Source organism: Pristis pectinata, chromosome 22, assembly GCF_009764475.1.
Source record: "Pristis pectinata isolate sPriPec2 chromosome 22, sPriPec2.1.pri, whole genome shotgun sequence".
Classification (NCBI taxonomy): Eukaryota; Metazoa; Chordata; class Chondrichthyes; order Rhinopristiformes; family Pristidae; genus Pristis; species Pristis pectinata.
Genome location: NC_067426.1, coordinates 27,534,725 through 27,557,776, shown reverse-complemented (window position 1 = coordinate 27,557,776; position 23,052 = coordinate 27,534,725). Strand labels below are relative to the sequence as shown.

Here is a 23,052-nt window from a genome sequence, read left to right as displayed (position 1 = left end):
TTGAGAATTGATATCAGTTTGAAACATGAATTCTATTGCTGCCTCCACAGATGCTGTTTGATCTGCTGAGTACTTACAACATGTCCTGCTTCATTATATAACATAAGTGATGGATTACTTTAAGTTAATCACATGTAATCCTGCATACTTGATCTACTAAGTGGCTAATCTTTTTGCGTAATTAAGATGAATACTCTGCAGTAACTTGCCGCACAATATTGTGAGTCCACCTATATTTGTGTAAGAACATGACACAATGTGCATAAATTTTAGCACAAAGTTAGATTGAAAGCCCTAGAAATTCAATCCTGCAAATTTCAGTGCTGAACAATTTAAAAAAGCACTTTGCACAGAGCAAGGTGCAGTAACAATAATTTCGAAGTCATTTTGTCTCCGTTCAGAAGGAAGTTTGACTAAGTCTTTCTCAGGATGAGGTGACTTTTTCCACACCAGGGGTGGACACCACAGAAGATCATTCCCATGCATTGTTGCTCTTAGTGCACTGCCAGAGAAATTGGACATTGCCTGTGGATGACTCCTTGTTAGTCACTCCCAAGATGACCAAGTTTGATTAACACTTTTCCAGGCTGAGACATGACTAAGTTACTCTTACTTTTCTTCTATAGTCTGTGGTACACTGTTTAGCAATTACCTACATTTTTGATCTCAGACTGTGTCCCCTCTCCCTCACACCCTGCCCAACTGACTCACTCACACCCACACTTAACAACCCAAGCCCTGATTTCCCCCAATTTCCCCTGACTCTGTCACTCCAAATGGGTCAGACCCCACCCCCCAATCCCTTACTCCCTGACCATGGCTGCTCCAATCCCTCCTTCTTATTAGCCCAGGCACCCTCCACCTAACTGCCCCAGCTCTGACCTCAACCATTAATACTCTCTGAACAACCAATCTCTATTTCCACCTCTCCGTTCCTCAACAAGATTCTGACCTCCAGCTGGCCAAACCCCACCTAGACCCCGATTGCACCTTCAATGCATATCTGTGGACCTCCATCTCCCACCACAAGCCTCCCAAAACATCAGTGTCTGAGACTGTCCCATCCCAACCCCAAGGGCCATGATTGGGCTCTTGATGGTCAAACACCCTGGGCTCATACAAGTATTGCAGCTCAGGAAGATGAACTGTAATGGTGATTCAGTAGTGGGTCCTTAGGCACGGCTGCTATGGTGGGCATGCCACCACAGAGGATTCACTTTATCACACAAATCTAGCTGCAGGCTGTATTTTGTAATTTACCAATAGAATGTGTTCTTCCCTGTTCACAGATAAAGCTAGATCAAGGTAAGTACTGTATATCAAAGGATTTGGAACAAATGAGTAATCAGTGCAGACTAGACATGATTCAGCGAATTTTGATTTGTGGAGACACAAGAGACTGCAGATGCTGCAATCTGAAGTAACAAATAGACAAGATGCTTGTGGAACTCAGTGGGTCAGGCAGTATCTGTGGAGAGAAATGAACAGTCGATGGGTCTCAACCTGAAATGTCAACTGTCCATTTCCCTTCACAGATGCTGCCTGACCTGTTCAATTCCTCCAGTATCTTATATGTTTCTCCAGATTTCAATTTGTGGTCCACTACACAAAGTGGTGGTGGAGCAGTCATTTAATTAGCATTCTAGTAATCCAGAGACCTGGATGAACAATCTAGAGCCATGAGTTCAAATCCCACCATGGCGGATCTGGAAGTGAAATTCAATTAATAATCTGGGATTTTAAAAGTAATCTGCAGTGGTCATTAGTAATGATGATGACAAAAACTGAAGCATTGTCATATAAATCCAGACATGTCTCATTGGATACACGGCCCCAGATTTTTCAATCAGCTGCACACATTGTTGGCTCACTGCTGTTCAAATTAATCGAACCTTACCCGAGAACGGTCCCACCAGAGACTTCTTCTGGAATCCATCTTGGCAAGGGAACCATGTCCTGCCCACAACATGTCCCTTCCTATTTTAGCAAAATGCTTGACAACCCTCAAGAGATAGTATTCATTCTGAAATGGTAGCTAGCACACAATCACACAGCAATAACATTTCATTACCTTGAAACCTACCATTGAGCAAGTTCAGCATAGCACCACTTTTGTTTGGAATACTTGATTTTAAGATCCTGGTAATGTTCTGTGGGAGCATTCAATGCCAGAGCTGCGTGCAGTACAGATTAAAATTGCCTCCGCTCACCCCACTCCTGGAATGATATTGCTGTGCATCAATAAATGGCAAAGTCACAAATTATCATAATGAGGGATCTGTTGCTTTATTTGGATTTATTTCACACTTTGAGGTCCTCTCCTCATGAGCTTGGCCAAAGGTGTCTTATTAAAGACCTCTAATTAAACTGCTCTTTTGTGCCTTATCATCCCTACAATCTATCCCTTCTGTCTTTCCAACACATGGAATACCTGGAACATAAGTGGGAATTCCTACCTCCTCCTCTCTTCCTCGTAATGGCTAAAAATGATCTCTAAAATGCAAGACTGTTGCACCTACTTCAAGGGACAATCAATGCTCTGCCAACTGTTCCTGGATATTTCGACTATCTTTATCACTTCTCAGTTTTGCCACTCCTTTCTTATGGGACGTTTATGATCCATTGCAAAAGAATGTGCACCATATCAGATGGAAGTAAGTCAAATAAATCACTTAACGTCTGTTTAAACTCTGTTTATTGACAAGTTGTTACACAGTGGAAAGTAAAAACGTTTGTATAAAGTGATGTTTTGATCTAAGAATGAAATACATAAATTCTTAATATTTGCTGTTTATGCTGAGCTGATAGTTCATTGCCATTAAATTTGTATTCATAGAAAATCAAAATCTAATGCTTGGAATTTTGTTAAATGGTGATAAGTTACTCAACTGTTATTTGATTTAACCCCATTAATTCAGTCATAAAATATTCTGCCATTCAAAAAGAGATACATTCCTCTCAAGTTTGGCTCATAATGTTTGGTTTAATCCATCCCACTTCTTCCTTGAAAGGTGAAACACAAAACGCAAATACATATAAATGTATATTATCTATCAGTCTTGCACTGAGCGCACACTTCTAGTAAGGAGCGCGGACTTCTGGTAAGTAACACACTACTTCCGTTATGAGTTGCTTCTGCATTGCTATAACATCTCACTATATACTGTATATTGATACGTTTGGCAGGAAGAATATTCTCAATAAAATGTATACCTTAAGGGGATAGAGAAACAGAGGGATATGGGGGTACAGACAAAAATCATCAAAATTAGTCTCAGATCTTAATGTGATCCAAAAAAGTATCAAACCATGCCATTCAGTTCATTTGAAGAATACTCATAAAACTTTAAGGGAACAACTTCTGTCTCCATAACATAAAAAGGTTTCGGTGGCATTGGAGAAAGTGCCAAAAAGTTACCGGAAAAATACCATCAATGCAAAGTTGCACCTATCAGAAAAGATCAAATAGTGTAATATTCCTTCCAGTTAAGAGATGAGTAAGCCATGCCCTGATGATGGATAAGTTGAAGAGGGTGTACGTGCAAGGCAGGCTAGAACTAAAGGTCACATATATAAGACAGTCACTACTAAAACCCATGGGAATTCAGGAGATACTGTCTGTCTTAACCTAGAGTGGTTAGAATGTCAAACTTGCAACTGGTAGTTGAGGCAATCAGCAGAATAAATTTAAAAGGAAGCTTTAATGAGAAAAGAATAGAAGGATGTGTTGGTAAAATTTGAGAATTCTGAGGTGACAACACTTTTATATGGAGCATAAACAATAGGAGGAGTTTAATGGGCTAAATAACCTGTTTCTGTGTTATAAATTCCACACACCAGTTCTGACTGCAGCACTGTGGAATTTGCCCTTTTACTAGCTTTTCACGTTCTTTAAGGAACAACTCTGCACAGCTTCCCTTCCAGGCTATGGATTTCCCCAGGGCCTCAGGAAAGTCTGTACGGGAAATGGAGGAAATTATACCGCAAAGTTGCATGTTGATCTCAACCGCCTGCATTGAAATGATAAGATTTTGCTCTACAGCATATCCTATAGACGCAGAGCGGCTGTGATAGTGTTGTTTTTGGAGGAGCTTTGGAAATGCACTTCACCACTGGGGAGTCCAGGGGTATGGGGATGGAATACGAAAGTGATATTGAGGTCAGTCATGATTTTATTAGATGATGAACCAGGCTCCAGGGACTGACTGGCCCACTCCTGCTCCTGTTTCTTTTGTCCTAATGTTCTCACTCCACCACTGAGGCAATAGGACTATCACTTCTGGTTAATGGTACTGAATTTGGAGCAACTGCCATTATCACAATGTGGCAAAAGTGACATGAAGTATAAAATATGGTCAAGAGGAGACAGAAGTAAATATCAGGGAAGTGTTAAAGACACCTGGAAAACAATATTAATACTGCAGGGCTCTTCAAAATGTACACAAATTATTGACTGTGAAACACTTTGCAGACTAAGAAAAATTATGATTAGGTGCAAACCCTCTCTTGCAGGGTATTTTTGGTTCAGTTTGTGTGAAAATTTTCTGGTGTGCCGGGCTGGTAACCTCATCCAAGGTATCCAACAGCATCACTCTGTCAACCGGATCTACACCACACCACCACTCACCCCATCCTTCCTCTAAAGTCACCGCTCTCCAATCCTGTCAATCTGATCAAATCTGGGGGCCTTCTACCAGTGCAGTGCTGAGCCCCCACATGTGAAACGAAGAAGCAGTGAACTACCATGCATTAAGTCACAAATACCACACTGTGGACCATGCATAAGATTTTGAACAAAAATATTTTCCAGTTGAAAAGCCAGAAAGTGATAATACTATCAGTTTAGAAGCTACATACTTATTAGCAGTGGAGACAACACATCAGAGGTGATTTTAAAATGGAATTGCAGGCAGACACATTCCCTGCTTGAAAGGAAGTTGGAATTATGGAGCCAAATGAAATGTGGTTCAGGTGCATTCCGAAGAGCTTTTGCAGAGCAGGTCACCATATTTCATTACTTGAATTGGACTGTGGCTGGATTTTTATCAACGTTACTTCAGATACCTAAATAGGTAGAAGTCTTTTCCTTTTAAGGAATCATTTTTACTCGAGGATCATCAATATTTTGCTGAAGTTGACAAAAACGCCTTGGCTGGGCTTGCTGCATGGACAAAAAACACAAAGGAAATGACTGGTCAGCATGTATAAATCATTCATTTCAAAATATAAAAAGAATTGCAAATGGCAGAATTAGTTTCCTTATGTTGATCGTACCAGAGCTAAAGTTTGTTAGTCATTTTTCTTTATTTTCCATAATAAACATTGAGAGTAAAATTTCCGGAGGATAAGATGCTAGTTCAGCATGAGGCCCCATGAACAGAGGAGACAGCACAGGGAAACTTCTCAACACACAGAGGAGAGGCACCATGTGGTGCAGCTAGTAGAGCTGCTGCCTGACAGCTCCAGTGATCCGGGTTCAATCCTGACCTCCAATGTAACCTGTGTGGAGTTTGCACACCCTCCTTGTGACCAAGTGGGTTTTTTATCGGTTGCTCTGGTTTCCTCCCACATTCCACAGACATGTGTGCTGATATGTTAATCACTCCTAGTACGTAGGTGACTGGTAGAATCTGGGGGGAGTTGATGGAAACGTGGATAGAATAAAATGGGATCAGTGCAAATGATTGTTTGATGGTTGGCGTGGACTTGGTGTGCTGAAGGACCTATTTTGGTGCCATGTAACAAGTTAAAATTCTAACTACCAAACCCATACGATTAGGAAGCATCCTTAGCTGCAGAAGGCATGATTTTTTTCAGCAGCATATTTAATTCAGCTGCTCCATTAACATATTGATTCCAGGTTTTAGGCAGAAATGGGGATGATGGCAATATTCAGTTACAGATTTAGGTATTGAAAAGTACTCTCCAGGCACTATCTGGATGTGTTGTGGAGTGTCCAGCATTGTAGACAAGGCTGATAGTAAACATGCCAAGTCTGGTCCACGTTCGCTAATTATTCGCTGGGTGCCATACTGGTGCTTTCAAGGGCACAAAGAGATCGTTACCTACTGATGGGAGGAGAAAACCCACAGCCAAAAGCAAGATCCCAGCTAAAAACAGAAAATGTTGGAAACATACAACAGACCAGGCAGCATCTGTGGGAAGAGAAACGGGGTTTACATTTCAGGTCCGAGACCCTTCATCAGAACTGGGAAAGAGAGAAAACAGATTAATTTTCAGATACAGAGAAGGTGCAGGAGGGACGGGTAGAACAAAAGGGAATTTTTTGATGGGGTGAGATGAAATAGGTTAGTGTCAGTTCGAGGCAGATTATGCTTCTGCCTGTGTAGCTAATAGCAGGTACTTTCCATTTGCTCCTGAATGTCAGCAACAGATGAAAATTGATCATGTACTTTTATACAATATTTAAGCAAGCTTTCAGGTTTCCTTCAGATTGAATCTTTAAAAATGCTTTGTCCACAGTACAGACATAAGATGAACGGTCTCTGAACCAGAGGGGTATTCTGCATAGTGGTGATGTGTTAACATTAATATTTCAGGAAGAACTCCAAGAATGGTATATACTCACCATGATAGTTTCTCTAGAGAAATAAAGGACTGCAGATGCTGGAATCTAGATGGAAAACACAATGATGCTGGAGGACCTCAGCAGGCCTGCTGAGGTCCTCCAGCATCATGATAGTTTCTCTTCAGTGTAGATATATTTAAGACACAAATTATTTTTTAAATGTTTTTGATTAGGTGAATGATTTAAAATAAATATGAAAAACAAGCTGCACATCAGATTCATGAATCTCATCATATTATCTTGAGTTTTTTTCTGGAGAAGTCTGCTTTGCTAAAAACAAAAATTATTTGTTTAATCCACTGTTTTCTTTTAATTTTGGTAAAAAAAATCTAATGGTAACAAAACCATAGGCAAAGGAATTAGATCAGCATTTCTCCTAAACAGAATGTGGCATTGCCCTCACCTCAGTGAGTTACCCCAAGTGGTATTGGAAACAAGATGGAAAGTAGTAGTATATCTATGAAAGCACATTATTTCTCATACTTCCCATTGTTACAGTCATTAAAGATCTTTTTTTATTTCATTGCAGTTGCCTGACCTTCCTATGCACAAATTAACAGTTGCCTTTCTGCCATTATAGTAGTGTCTAACATTCAAAAGCACTTCATTGGATACAGAGTATATTGGTAGGTCTTGAAGCTATGAACGACTTCACTGAATTTCATTGTTGTGAATGAAGTTCCTGGCACAGTGAAGACCAGGAATGCTTTAGCACTGAGCAAGTGAAAGACAGTGGTTGCAGGAAACATATTTTGAAATCCATTTATTAAACAATACTCTGTTAGGCAAAAGAAAGGGGAAAAGTGAAAAATTACAACACATTTACATTCGAGGTCGGAGTCTGAAACCAACCTGATGGTCTTTCATTGTCTTCTGAAGAGATATAATGTGAAAAGAGGGCTGGATGAACACAGTGGAGTTCCACGTGGATGAATGCATTCATATCAAGCAGCTGACCGAGATAAAGATTTCACTCTCCAGCACTTTGAATAATTTTTTTTTATTTACTCTACATCCCTACTCACCAAAAACCCCTAATAAGAAGAATAAACCTGATTGACCTGATAGCGGGATGTCAGAAAAGGGCTTTTCAAGGGATTTGGACCACTGTTCCTACAGAAGACAAATTCTATCGACCTACTTCCATGTTATAATTTCTATGCAACATACAATTAGTTTCCTCATGGAAAAGGCTCTGTTGAAATCCTTTGTCACTTCCTCAAAAAATTTGATCAAACTTGACCTGCCCCATAGAAAGCCATGCTGACTGTCCCTAACCAGGCCATGCCTTTCCAAATCCACATAAATCCTATCCCTCAGTATCGTCTTCAGTAGCTTCCCTACCACTGATGTCTGACGTGAGGCTCACTGGCCTATAGTTACTTGGATTATCCCTATTTCCTTTCTTGAACAAAGGCACAGCTTTGTTACTTTCCAGTCCTCCGGGACCTCACCTATTCCTAGTAAGGACACACAGATCTTTGTCAAATTCCCAGCAATGTCCTCATTTGCTTCTTTCAATATTCTGGGTTAACTGCAATGAAATAATGACAAGCATTTTATTGTTGGGTGAGGTTTAGCATTCCCATCAATCATGCTTGAGATCAGGATTCCATTTCTGGACAATGCAACTTTTTTCTGTTTCTCAGATGAGAAATTAAAACTAATCCCATTCATATCTCTTTACTTACACTGCTCCAGGCACATCAGTGGTGATTAACAAACAGTTATCATCCTCTCTTAGACACATCAACAGCTTTTGTATTGCCTGAACAACCTTGGTCTCCACCCCAGAACAGACATTCCCTCTGTTCTCTCCACCACTCCCCTTCTCTGCAATTTCAGAAATGCTTGTTTTCTCACTTTACCAGTTCTGAGAAAAGATCATTGACCTGGAGCTTGAACTCTACTTCTCTCTGCAGATGCTGCCTGACCTGCTGAGTACCTTCAGCATATTTTGTTGTTAATCCAGATTAAATTAACATTTTTAGTATAAAATGGACATAAAAAAAGGAAAAAAGAGGAAAGGGGATGTTAGAAATGGCCAAGAAGCAAAGGGGGGGAAATGCTTTCATGAGTCCAGTACATCTTGTTAACTGCACCTAAGTGACAACCATTGCTTGGGGACCATCCCATTCTTTATAATAAATGCCTATCATGACTTTAAGGTTTCATGGGGTGTGTGGCATACTTGTCCAAATTCAGCTCATCAACTGAAAGACAAACACATAGAGCACAAGAGGAGCAACTAAAATGAGAGAGAGATGAAATGAACTCCAGTTATTTTGCACAGTCAGTCTCCATCATTACCTTGAACCAACAAGCCATCAGATTTTGGCACGATGGGAAATAATGTCTAAAACTGGAATAAAGCTAAGCATGTTTTTCTAGATGTAAATTGTACGATTTAAAAAAATGATTAGATCCTGCTCTTTGTTTGATTTGGGGACGCAAGAGACTCCAGATGGTGGAATGTGGAGCAACAGACAACCTGCTGGAGGAACTCAGCGGGTCGAGCAGCATCTGTGGGAGGAAAGAAACTGTCGACATTTTGGGGTGAAACCCTGCAGCGAGACGCCGGCATCAGGAGTCCTGATTCAGGGTTTCAACCCAGAACGTCAAGCCTGAGGCAGATAATTCTTCAGGATTTCTTACTCTGAATGTTATCCTGGTGGACAAATGCAAATCTAGACGTGACTTGAACCAAGTTAACACAAGCATTCCTGTCCAGAATGGGGCAGCACGGTGGCACATTTAAGTAGAGCTGCTACCTCACTGCCTTAGCAACCCATATTCAATCCTGATCACAGGTGAGTTTGCACATTCTCCCAGCGACCTTGTGGGTTTCCTCCAGGCGCTCTAGGTTCCTCCCACATCCCAAGGACATGCAGGCCAGTGCGTTAATTGGCCACCATAATTTGCCCCTAGTGTATAGGTGAGTGTAGAATCTGAGGAGAGTTGATGGGAATGTGGGGAGAATAAAATGGTTTTGTGCAGGATTAGTATAAAATGGGCACTTGACGCTTGGCACGGACTCGATGGGCCAAAGGTACTGTTTCCTTGTTGTGATTCTAAAGTCACTTCAACAAGGTGTCAACTGATGGCCATCATCTGTACCACATATTAGTATTCAGGAGCAGGGGAGCAAGTGAGAAGAACTGGAGGAAAACTGTGAAGTTAAGACAACGCACTGAGTGAAATAATAGGGCCCTAAATTTCTGCTGATTATCTGTTGTAACTTTGGTGGAATACCAGCCAAAGCTTTGAATAAAGAGTAATGAATACTGGGGACAGACTCTGCAGCCCAGGTATCCTCTCCCAAGAAGGTCTTAGTCAGATAAGGCATCTATTCATATCATAGATCTACAGCCCTAAAGGAAAAAGGTATTGTGATAGACTGAGGACAAATCAAAATGTATTCAGTGGTGATTGGTCTAAATAGCTTCTCAATTATAAATTACAGATACCTTGTATGATTATTATTGCCATACATTTTGTTATGATGTATTCATGTTTTTTTATTGAACAATTACATTTGCACCAAATCTGAACCTATTTGGGTTTGAATTTTGTCATTCTGAGGGGGTGGTAGAAACAAACAATTCAGAGAAATCCTATTACTGCACACAAAAATTCAGTTATAATATGATAAGACATGACTGAAATTCTCCATGATGAATTGGTCTCCCAGCTTTCTGCCTACAGCATCCTGTGATCCTACTATGTCCTCCTCATGTCCATGTTATTCCGTCTCAGAGCCTGCATTTCTGATTCAATTTATCTCCTCTCTTCTTTAGATAATTGATTTGATTTCCCTTCAGTATGCCACTGACCAGTTACACTTTAGTTCAAATGTAGAAGAGAACTTCCTTATAATGTTCCTTATTTTAAATGTACTTTTCAATAGTGTTAGTTGTATCAGGAATATTGGAATACAACTAGCTTTGACAAGTCAATATTTTGAACTTGTTTCTGACAAAAACTGGCAAAAAATGAAGGAACCATGACTATGGCATATAGAAACCTGTGCCTTTAGTCATCCATTAATTGAACATTCAACATATTTTACAGTCAACATAATAATATGGATTTGACAGAAGACTTCACATTCCTTCTTCCTATCTCAGTTGCAATTAACTGAACTGCCCTGACACACAGAACATTAATGATTTACACAAAAATTAACTGCAAATTAATTGATCTGGTCGATGTTGCTTGATCACTCTGACAATAAGGCTGTGGCTAGATGATAATTTCATGGTACTAATTGATGACTAATCTCCTAAAATATGTTGCAATGCCCTCTCAGGGTTTATACAATGACCCAGTCCTAAGCCATTTAGGCACAACTCAAGGGAGATGTACTTTGATCTCTGGCACTGCAGCCTTTGTAGCCTTTCTACTATTCCTCCTCCTCCTACACGTTTATCATTAAGAGGGGTAGTCCCAATGAGGGACTCAAAGAATGTAAAACTCCAATAATCCGCTATTGCAGTATTTGTAAATCCTGATGGTTCAGCACCTGGTTCATTGCTCCCTTTCCCAAACTGGTGTTGTGGTTCCTGTGTTCCCTTTAAACTCACCAGGATGTCAACTCCAGCTATCCCTGTAACTTTTCTGGGGTTTCAGTTCCCACACTTCCTTGAAATTTACCGGGGCCCTGGTTCCCACGCTCTCTTGAAACTCACTTGGTTCTGTTGCTTCTGGTCTCTTGAAGTTTACCAGGGCATTCCCTTTAAACTTACTGGGTTCACTGGAAAATGTAGTCAAAAATGTTGGAGTATTAACAGGGATATCATCCAATAATCCAGAAAATCTGCTAGTCCTTCACCATCAAAGTCCCTGGATAAATGGAGTTTTGTGCATTGCACATCTTAAGGTCATTTTCAAAACAAAAATAATCTTGAGGTTAACTCCTAGGTGAAACCTTAAAATAATGAGCAAGGAATAGATTTTTAAAGGACACTCTGAAATAGACACAAATGGCACCACAAAACAAAGTAGTTCCCCTCCAAGGTTCTGGTATCAGTCCTCGTTAGCTGAAGAGAGGGTCAATTAGTTTGATGGATCTCAGACAGCAAATAATGGAATTTAGCCTGATGATATCCTGCTGGTCTGAAGCTAACATTTATGTAGCTGTTCTTCAGCTAGTGTGGATATTCTGTACTTGCCAGCTCAGTTCAGAGCAATTTAGGGCAAATCTTAAAAGAGACTTCAAAGTGGTAGAATGTCTCCATTCACAATTTTTTCCTTGCCCCAATCTCTGCGCCAGACTGTTAGTGAATCACAGATTCAAAGAAGCTAATGATTCAAACAAGAATGGATTATGTCATGAATCAACCTGTAATTTGCTGACACATTTGTCAAAGCAAACAAAGTGAGAAGAAAACATAACCCAATATAAAGGCGTTTTCACATTTACGAAGCTCACCAACTGATTTACTCACCAATGAAAGTAGCAGTGCCCTGCAAACACTCCATTATGTAGGCCATTTTCAGGACATTCTAGTTCCACTCCAAAGCAGACTTCTGGTGCACCAGGCAATGTACCCATATACTTCAACACACCTGTTCCAATTTTGCCAATTGGCAATATAATCTTCACTCTGTGCCCTATCTTTAAATCTAAGATAGAGCGTGGTGCATATGCTTTCAAGGGTTGAACACTTCTGAGATCAGCCTTAAATCTAGGAGAGAGAATGGAATCACACTTAATGTAAAATAACCGGAGGTCAAGAGTATGCAAAAAACTCTTTAAGGATACACTCTGCGGAGAGTCAGAACTCACAATGGTGTAAGCTATAAGACATTCTAGTGAGAGACCATTCAACCAAGCCCTTTACATCTGCTGTGATTTTCATTTCCATTTACCTCAAAAGCTGTCATTGGACACCTAATATTCCTTGACCTTCACCCATAAACTCTCTGGGTACAAACCCACGCACATATTGTCTACATGCATACACACACATACACAAAACCCACACAACTGCACAGATGAAGTACCCCTGTGGAAGGATGCCTTACCTCGCTATATCCATACAGGTCACCCCACCTATCTCTACACTTTCCTTGAGTCATTTATCATTTCCCACTCACTTCACTCCAGACCTGACATGAATCCTCATCTCTCTCTCCTCTACTTTTCAGCTGCCAACTCTATCTAATTCTTTCTAACTGTCCCATTCTTAGAGGGTCAAAATCACAGCATTAAGGCTAGCTACTATGATTGATCTAATGATATCCAGTAAAGTAAGCTTTCTTCTGCCTGCGACCTCTGAATTACCTTCCTTGTGGCACTGTTTACAGCTGTTAGAAGAATGTTAGCACTTCATTGGTTAAAGTTCCTGCATCTACATCTCTTGGGGAGCATCAAAACTGTACCCAGTTCAGCAGAGAGTTCACTGAACACAGGTTAAAGAGGCTGCTGTTTGATTTCATCCTTTGAACATTTCCCTAAATGCCCATCCCAACATCCACCATCTACAGTTTATTCCTGAACTTGTAGCTGGACCTCGAAAGGAATAATCAAGTTGAGATTAAACTTTGAGCAGGTCAGTGAGATGAACTAATTAAGCCTAGGGTTGTGATTAAATCTAGAACTTTTCCATGTGGTTATAAAAATACCAGAATTGGCACTTACATTAGACTATCGAAGAACATTCAACAGTTGACATTCAGGTTGACTCAAGGTAGAGGCAAGCAATTTTAATTTATTTTTTCAGGATGTGTGAGTCACAGGCATGCCCAGCATTTATTGCCCATCCCTAATTGCCTTAGAGAGAGTCACAATCTTCCTGTTTAAACCGCTCCTCCTTGTGAAGGCATTTTGACAGTGTTGGTTATACAAGGAGTTTCAACATTTTCACCCAGTAATGATGAAAGAACAGCAATATACTTCCTGAGGAGACACAAGAGACTGCAGATGCCAGTATCTGGAGCAAAAAACAAACTGCTGGAGGAATTTAATGGGTCGAGCAGCATCTGTGGGAGGGAAAGAAATCATTGATGTTTCAGGTCGAGACCCTGGATCTGTCCTGATGCAGGTTTCAACCCAAAACATCGATACTTCCTTCCCTCCCCCACATATGTTGCACAATCCACAGAGTTCCTCCAGCAGTTTGATTTTGCACACTATTCTTCTTAGTTACAACAGTGTCCAACTTGGAATTTGGAAAAGGTCCTGTTTCCCTCTGGTTTGTGGATATCAACGGTTTGAGAAGTGCTGTCAAAGGCAGCTTTACCTTAATAGATCACAGGCCTTTTAAAACATTTGACTTAAATATATTCTTCTGTGTAGAAGAATGTTGAGCCTCTGCTTGGAGCCCCAATTTTTCTCATTCCCCAGCTAACCGCCAGAGTTGATGTAATAACAATTGCAGGAGCTCACTGCTATCCATTGGCAGTCTATAGATGTTTACTCAGTTCCTTCAGCTGGATTCCATGAAACAAGTTAATCTGCTTTCCGTATAACTACCCAAGAAACTATTTTTCTTGTTAATCCTGCCAAGAAATTGAATTAATAGGACACAGAAAATGTTTCTTTCAATTGCAATGCAAACCTCATTAAGTAAACATCATGCCCTTGAAATTCATTCACATAATGCAACACTTTAATGTGCTGCACAAAGTAATTTTATTAAAATTCCATTCTACTTTGTGCACATGCAATATTCTTTCTGGGTCCATTGTGCATATGCTTGTCATACACAAGGAGGCTACTGAGCCCAGACATCATTTCCAAACTGCAGAGTAGGTCTGCAGCTTGCTTACAGCGGGTATCTCTAGGATAGGCTTTTAACATGTGAAGGTGCATAACAGTAGTTCAGGAGAGGAAGTGATCAATTTCCTGCTTCTTATAGCTGACATAAATTAGAATTATCACACCATGGAAGAGATATGGTCACGCCAGATTTATCACCCATGCCTCAGTAAGTATGACACTGAGCTAATAATCCTCCTGGCTTTAATATACCACTGTATGTATCCAGATCTAGGATTCAGGTCAAGCCAAATACCCATCTCCTGTCATTGGACACACAAGCTGTTCTTTGGACAGAATCCTAACAGGGTAATAATAATTCCACAAGTGAAGCATGTGGAGCTCAATTTCCTGACTTCATTCAATAAGTGAGAGCCACTCTAAGATGTTTATTGTTCTACTGTGTGAAACATTTCACAGTGTTGATTAGGTTTTCAGATGGCAAGGGAATCAAGAGATATAAGAAGCGAGAGGGAAATTGGACAAAGGTGAGGATGAACCATTACCTTACTAAATGGAGGAGCAGGCTGTGTGACCTCCTGAATTCACTTCTTAATTAGAGAAAATAAAACAGTCTTCCTTAACAAAAATCATTGTGGATTATCCTGCCATTTAAGGCCACGGATATTTTAGTTAGATTCCCACAGAAAGAAAGATTTGCATTTGGAATGTCATTCAGGATCTTAGGCTGTTAAGAATGATTATTTGTGACTCTTTACAGGCAATAAAGAACTTTTAAAACTTATTGCTGTTGTCATGTAGGAAATACAGTAGGAAATACTAAAAGCAGTGACGAGACTGTTTAGTCATTAAATCATGGAGAGATACAGCCTGGGACAGGCCCTTTGGTCCACCGAGTCCATGCCGATGATCAAGCATGCATTTACACTACACCAATATTAAATTTTGAGGATTTGAGGATTAAATATTGCCCAAAGTAACTCCCCTGATCCACTTAGAATAGTGCCATAGGACCAATTGCTTCCACCTGATGTGGCAACAATACGTCTCATCCTAAAGACAGGGTCTTCAATGATACTGCACTCTCTCAATACTGTATTGCTAGGTTGGATATGTGCACTTAAGTTCCTAGTGTGGTACATGAACCCACAGCCATCTAATTCAGAAACAAGAAAGCTAACCACTGAGCCACAGCTGACACCAGAAAGGAAATGGAAGTACATGTTATTTAAGTGGCATGATTGAAATCGATGTAAGTTACACAAATTTTAAAATTGCCTTTTGTCCTGGTCAATCACGAAAACCAGCCTCCCCTCCATTGACTTTGTCTGCACTTCCCACTGCCTCAGGAAAGCTGCCAACATTATCAAAGACCACTCCCACCCCAATCATTATTTCTTCTCCCCCCTTCCATCGGGCAGAAGATACAAAAGCTTGAGAAAGGGTCAAGGACAGCTTCTATCCTGCTGTTATAAGACTCTTGAATGGACCCCTTACACAATAAAGATGAGCTCTTGATCTCTCAATCTACCTCATCATGCCTTTGCACCTTATTTGTCTACCTGCACTGCACTTCCTCCGTAACGGTAACACTATATTCTGCATTTTATTATTGCTTTTCCTTTTGTACTACCTCAATGTAGTTATGTATGGAATGATCTGTCTGGATGGCATCCAAACAAAGCTTTTCACTGTATTTTGGTACATGTGACAATACTAAATCAATTACCAATAATAAACAAAAAAAACAATGAGATAAAATCGAAAATGTTGGAAACAATCATCAGGGCAAACAGCAGCTGTCAATAGACAAACAGAGTTAAAGTTTCAGGTTGATGACCCTTTATCAGAACTACGAAAATAGAAAACAAGTTAGTTTTGAGTTGCAAAAAGGGTGGAGAAGGGATGGATAGGGTGAAGGAAATATTTCTGATAGGGTGAGACCAGACTTGTCCAGCAGATCAATATTCACGGAGCCATCTGGTTAATTGATTAATGGTAGAGAGATGCTGCCTGACCTGCTGAATTTTTCCATCATTTTCTGCTTTTATTTTCAGTTTTCAGGATCTGCAGGGTTTTTTGAATTTAGGAACATGAACATAAGCAGTTAGTTATGAAGGAGTCAGGTGCTAAAATGTGCATGTAGCTCTGTGGAAAACTTATATAGTGATGATCAATTAACATCCTAGTTATACCGGTCTCCATTCATCTTTAAGAAAAGCTGGAGATGGTTGATTGATATCTGCAATCTGACCATCTTGGGAGAAAAACCTGAATAAACATAGTCCAGTGAAGACTGTAAACATCACAATATTGAGTGTCACCGCTTCCCAACAATTACTGGCCCTTCAGTCCCATCACCCCACCTTAGGTTTTGATCCATGCTGGTCCTGCCGTAATCTTTTTCAGGCTTCACCAATGAGCTGCTTATTTCTCTCCATAGATCAATGGCTCACTGGAAGTTAAACCTGCCCTAATTCCCACAGCTTTTCTCACTGTTTTCCCCATGTCTTTTCTGGGTCTGCTATAGACCAATTGGTAAAGGTTAATTGCTATGATCAGTTGACAACTCCATTATTGCCATATCACATGAGCACAAGGGTGGTAAAAGGCAAACTCTATGGACATTCGTCCAAGAAATTCCTTTGTTTCTGTTCCCTTGATAATTTACCTGTACAGGAGAGATCCACGTCTGTAAGAGCTGTAGCTTGTCATAGAAGTGAGACGGGTGGACCCATATGGAAGGCTGCAAAAGGGCACTTCAGTGAAATAGTGCTTGTCAGAGTACTCGCCTGTAAATGGCATCAACTCTGTTTGGCTACCTTCATCAAATTGTGGTAGGAAATCTGCCAAAACAAATGCAAGCAAAGCAGAAGTTTACATAAGCAGTGAAATCTCTAAAACTATCCAATGAAGAAAATAAAGGCTTTGAATAAATAATTCACAATATTATAAAATTCTTACGGCACAAGTTTGTTCTATTTTTACACGTGTTTTCCATCATAAATTCTTATTCCACTTTTGCAATGGAATGTGCTTATATAAACTTGTCACAGAAAGTTGGCAAACTGGATCCAAAATTGGCTTGGCAATAGGAGACAGAGGGTGATGGTAGGGGGTTGCTTTTGCGATTGGATGTACATGACTAGTGATGTACCACAAGGATTGGTGCTGGAACCCTTGCTGTTCGTAATATTTGTGAGTAGCTTGGATATGGATGTGGGTGGCATGATCAGTAAGTTCACAGATGACAAGAAGACTGACAGAGTTGTTGATAGTGTATAACGTAGTCTGAGGCTGCAGAGAGATATCAAAATGATGGTGAAATGGGAGTTTAATCTAGACAAGTGTGAGGTGGTGCATTTTGGGAGTAACAATGGGGTTCCTGCAGCAGTCCAGGTAAGGTTGAGCTCTTTTAACCAATGCATCAACTTTTAGCCCACTGGTTAACACTTGCTTTAGTTTTTATGGTTAATGTTGTGCTTATATGCATTTTACCCATTCTGTTTGTGCACATCATATACACAGAGGACATGAAATAAAATCCCAGAACTGTGCTATTAGTACATTAAGAAGAAGTTCCACAGAAACAATCTGAGGCTCAATAGAATTTCTGAAGACTGTTTTTAATAAAAGAAGGTTCGATGACCAAAGAACAAAGTTAATTGGAAACAACATGAGGTGAGAAAAAGAACTCAGCAAGCTGGCTTGATCTGGAATGTGCTGCCTGAGAGTGTGGTAGGAGAAGATACAATTATAACTCTCAAAAAGGAAAGGGATAAATAGTTGAACAGGAAAAAAAATGATGATTTTGGTGGAAGAGTTCTTCACTGAACACTCTTGCTACATATGGTCTTCTGCTTGTCATGGTGGCTCAAATGCAGACAGTACAGTGAACCACCACAGGATGAAGATGTCATAACTGCTGTAAGGATACTGGGCACTGACTTGATTGGTGCAGCATGGTCACACACTAGCAGACATTGCGAGAGTGGATTACCATTCAGCTCCAATACACTGAATGTGGTAATGACATACAGTGTCTTCGAAGCAACATGTCCACTCAGTAGTATTCTTTATTTTTTTCTCTAGGAAGTGGCTATTGCTGGGGAGGCCAGAATTTATTGCCCATTCCTAATTGTTCTTAAGAAGATGGTGGTGAAATGTATTCTTGAACTTCTGTATTCCAGTTGGTGAAGATTCTCCCAAAACACTGTTGAGTAGGGAGTTGCTTTTAGTGGCTGCTTCACACTGCAGTCATGGTTCATCCATGGTGAACGTTTAAGGCGGAAGATTGGCTACTAGTCAAACAGACAAGTTTATCCTGAATGGTTTCAAGCATAGTGCATTCTTGGCCCTACAGTCATTCTGCACAATCGAATAGCCTGCAATCTCTGTAAAGTCACGTGGTCACTTTACCTGTTGTCCTCCGGTAAGGAAGAAATGTAGTTGTTGCTCTTTGAATAGAGCATGTTTGTGATCACCCTAAGGGAGAATGGCAGACTGTGAGGCGTTAAATCTATCTCCAAGCTCCAGTTTGGAAGAAGCCTGCCTAATTCATGTCATGGTAATCTTGATAGGCAGCCATTGCAAAAGCTCTGTGAGAAAGGACCACAGTCTAGTGTCCAGCCACCACTGAACACTAAGAGTCTGAACCCCATGTAACAGCCTCTCAAATACTTCACGGGTGCATTGCTTAAGAGGGAAACACGGCAATGACGCATTGTAAAAGAATGTACTGAATTGATAGGATAACAATTGTAGGGAATGACATGTCCCGATTGTATTTACTGTATCTATTATAATTGCAAAAATATATTTTAGACGATATGTATCTTAATAGCTTCTGGCAAAACTAATCTTGCACTGTGATTACAATTATGGATGAAATATGTGGAAGATTTTAATGAGGATGCCCAGACTGAAGTGTAAATGATTCATATTATTTTCTCATCATGACTCAGGTGGAAGAATTGTCCCCTGAACACTCCTGGTGGACGTGGTCTCTTGCTAAGAGTCCTTCTTGCTCTCTTTCTTCTTTCCATTTCCCATAACCTTCCCTGCTCTGCATATTTTCTTCTCGTTCTCCCAGTCATGTAGTGTTATGAGGGGAATGGTTACTAATGCACTTGGCTCTGGGAACAACAATTCAAGGCAGTCCTTCAGCAACTTAAAGGATTTCAGAAAGAACCAAGGCTTCACATATTGGTGTGGCCCAGTGCAGTGCAAGATAAGTGGATGGCTGCTCTGATACAATGTCTTTGAGGCACTACATACAATCTCACTGGCTTTCTCTGACGTTCATCAATATTGAAAAAGACTTTGAAGCTGATAATTAATGAAAGTTTTTTTAAATCAAAATTATTTTTAAAATTACAATTAAAATGGTAAACAGTCAAAACATTTAAACACCTAAATGGACTTAAACATACTGACAAATCAAACGATAAGATCTGTTTAGTGTTGTTTGGACCACTGTTTCTTCCTGTTGATCTCAATTAGATCACTGTCTTTGCACCAAGCTCACTGGGCAGGTTTCCATAGAACCATACAGCACAAAACAGGCCCTTCGGCCCACCTTAGAACTAAGAGGTCTGTGAAGATTTACACTACCGTGTTGCTCTCCATGAAGAGTCCACAGGTACAGTAAAAAGAAAGCTGGCAGCATGGTATGGCATGGCAGATGATGACCCTGCTGGCTTTAGACCAACACTCACCACTGGACTTCAGGACCTCTGGTATTGGTATTGGTTTATTATTGTCACTTGTACCGAGGTACAGTGAAAAACTTGTCTTGCATACCGATCGTATAGGTGAATTCATTACACACAGTGCAGTTACACTGAGAGCGATTATAGTAAGGGTAATGAGTAGATCTGTAGATAGCAGCTTGGAACGAGTCACCACGCTCTGAATTGGACAGATGTGCTGGTGGCTGGGCTGAAATCTAGCCTGTGTACCTGCAGTTTGGGCAGCAATGGAGGACAACAGTAGTTTCTGGCTGGCACAGCGAATGCCAGAATTTGTGATGGGATGTTGATGATGCACAGCCTTAACAATGTGAGGGAGATGCCCTTACTGTCAGCCACTGTGAACAACCAAGGAGCCAGAGGAGGAGCAAGAGAAAAAAGTGGGAGAAGGCAAACGAGAAGCCCTCTTTCAGGCCAGAATATCTTTGACTGCAGTACAAGTAAATGCAATCCCAATTCCCCATTCACCAAGCTTCCAAGTCACCTTCCCTGTGTTACCAACCATTACAGCATATGTTTGCTCACAATTCAAAAATAAAAGTCAACACAAAATAAGCAAATTTATGAATCGCCATCATCTCCCTTCCCTCTGCCTTTATATCTCCTGGTGGCTGCAGCAGTTTCAGTTGAGATAAGTGCAGATTGTTTTGGAGCATGATCTTTAGTTGCACTGGAAACAAACAACCTGGCATTAGACTGCATCATCTTCCAATGGACCGCATCATCTTCTGCTGGCTGTTAGACAACGACAAGGTCACAGATGTTGTGGCAGTAGTGAGCGGACGTGTTGAAAGAAGACAGGGGGTTTATGCTCCTTAGAGCCACTGCTACTCCCCCAAAGTATCATTTCTTTAATCCTACTAACTTGTTAAAGCACAGAGACTGCAGCACTCTGCAAGCCCCTCTGCATAATAGCTTAAGTGGCTAAGGATGAACTGCAACAGTAGCAGTCTGAGCTTGCATGACAATGAACTGAACCCACTTTAATGTGAGTCTGAGCTTTCACTCTGCACCCAGATCTGGGGCCTGACTGTGCCGATGGGTGGCTGTCGTTTGCAGACAGGAACCCCAGCTAGTTACAGCCTATCAGCACACTCCAGGTTTGTACACCCGTGCATGGCAGCATTGAAGTACGGAACATGCTGGAAATCAGATGCCCCTGCGTCTGACCTTCCGTTGTACACTGGACCCACCACAAAATCCAGGGGCTGTTCCTAATCACACTGGGCTATGGTGACAGATATACTTTGCACCTGTCTCCTCAGCTTTATACTAGAAATGGCTAGTGTATCTCAGGTCCTCTTTCATTTGAATGGGGCCCTGATCTGTATTATAAAGGTATGTTGATCCAAGTATTTTTTTTCTTTTATTTTATTCATTTACGTGTATAGTTTTAAATAACTTATTTACTTCAATAACATTTTTTAAATGATTTTTCTTTTATAAATTAGTTAAATGCACCTTAACTTTTCCAATGTGTTTCTGATCATCAGAGACATAGAGTAGAAGCTGTCAGAAGGTCCTCAGGGTGGTGCACAGGCATGGCCTCAGTTTGTGCTGCCTGAGCTGACCTCAGACTGTTCCATTTCATGTGGTGGTTGTGGCAGCAAGGCCACCAAGTCACTGGAAACCATGTGGCCACAAAAGATAATGGTGGCCATTCTGGTCATATTATATATTGTTTCATTGTTGTCACATGTACCGAGATACAGTAGAAAGCTTTTGCTTGGCGTGCCAGACTATGCCACACATAATTACATTGTGGTAGACAAGCGTGAGTCTGGGTGAGCACAATTCAGCCCAATGAGTGGCTTCTGCTTGTGCTGAATATCAGTCATCAGACTGCATCTGGGTTAGGCCCAAAAGTGTCCTAATGAAGATCCCCATCACATCCCCAACCTGGCTACTTGAAATGTCAACATCATGAGTCACCACATGCAGATACAACCCCTAAGCTGTCCTCTCGATTCAATCCCTAGTTTCACTATATTATAGATATGAAATGTTTCTTTGTGATCAGGATCTACTTGTTCTTACACTATTGCTCTGCTGCCACTGCCTGGTCAGGTGGCACTTCCTGGCTCCCTGAAATGAAGCACAAGTATAGGGCTGTGGTCGGGAGAGGGGTGGAAAGCGAGCTTCCTACGCCATCTGCAGCTTCTAAGTCAGAAGAGATTCTGAGATGGGTGGAAAGTGACGTGTGAGAAGGAGAATTAAGCATGAAGATATTATCATTATCCATAGTTCTTGCCCCATTGAGAGGCATAGACAGACTGCCGGTATCTTTTTCCCAGGGTTGAATACTAGAGGGCATGCATTTAAGGTGAGAGGGCCAAGTGTTATTACGCAGAGAGTGGTGGGTACCTGGAATGCACTGCCAGGGGTGGTAGTGGCAACAGATGCAAATAGAGGTGTTTAAGAGGGTCTTAGACAGGCACGTGAATATGCAAAGAATGGAGGGATATAGGTGATGTGTAGGCAGAAGGGATTAGGTGTCATTAGTTTAATTAGTTCGGCACAACATCGTGGGGTGAGGGGCCTGTTCCTGTGCTGTATTGTTCTATGTTCTATTATTAACAACAAGTTCAGCAATGCATTCAAATGATGGTGAGTATGGTCTCTTCTAAGGCACAAGGACCATGCAACCACACCTGTCTCCCACAAGTTAGCTTCCACTCTTTCTAATTGTCCTGAATTGTCTTGCAAAAGAGAAAAGCAACCATGTGGGTGTAGATTGTTTAGGTGATGTAAATGTTACAGAATTATACAGAGCCACAGAGTCAAACAGCGCAGAAACAGTCCTTCAGCCCACTGAGTCCGAGTCAAACATTAATCACCTACTTACACCAATCCTACACTAATCTTATTTTATTCTTCCCACGTTCTAACACTCACCTACACACTAGGGGCTATTTATAGCAGCTGATTAAACCACCAAACTGCATATCTTTAGGATATGGGAGGTAACTTGGACATCTGGAGGAAACCTA

At 40.8% G+C, this 23,052-nt stretch overlaps 1 protein-coding gene across 7 annotated transcripts in view; it reads right to left on the bottom strand.

Moving 5' to 3' along the window:
• Positions 1-2,687: 2,687 nt before the first annotated feature.
• LOC127581876 (uncharacterized) overlaps positions 2,688-23,052 on the bottom strand; it is a 43,052-nt gene continuing 22,687 nt past the window's right edge. For 6 of the 7 annotated variants that reach the window (XM_052036696.1, XM_052036699.1, XM_052036701.1 and 3 more), the window contains 3 exons: positions 16,984-17,158; positions 12,037-12,276; positions 2,688-5,161 (listed from right to left, as the gene is read on the bottom strand). In XM_052036696.1, the coding sequence (XP_051892656.1) occupies positions 5,104-5,161; positions 12,037-12,276; positions 16,984-17,158 (473 nt within the window). In that variant the 3' untranslated portion in view covers positions 2,688-5,103. The remainder of the gene's footprint in view (positions 5,162-12,036; positions 12,277-16,983; positions 17,159-23,052) is intronic. The other variant, XM_052036702.1, reaches the window with a different exon arrangement.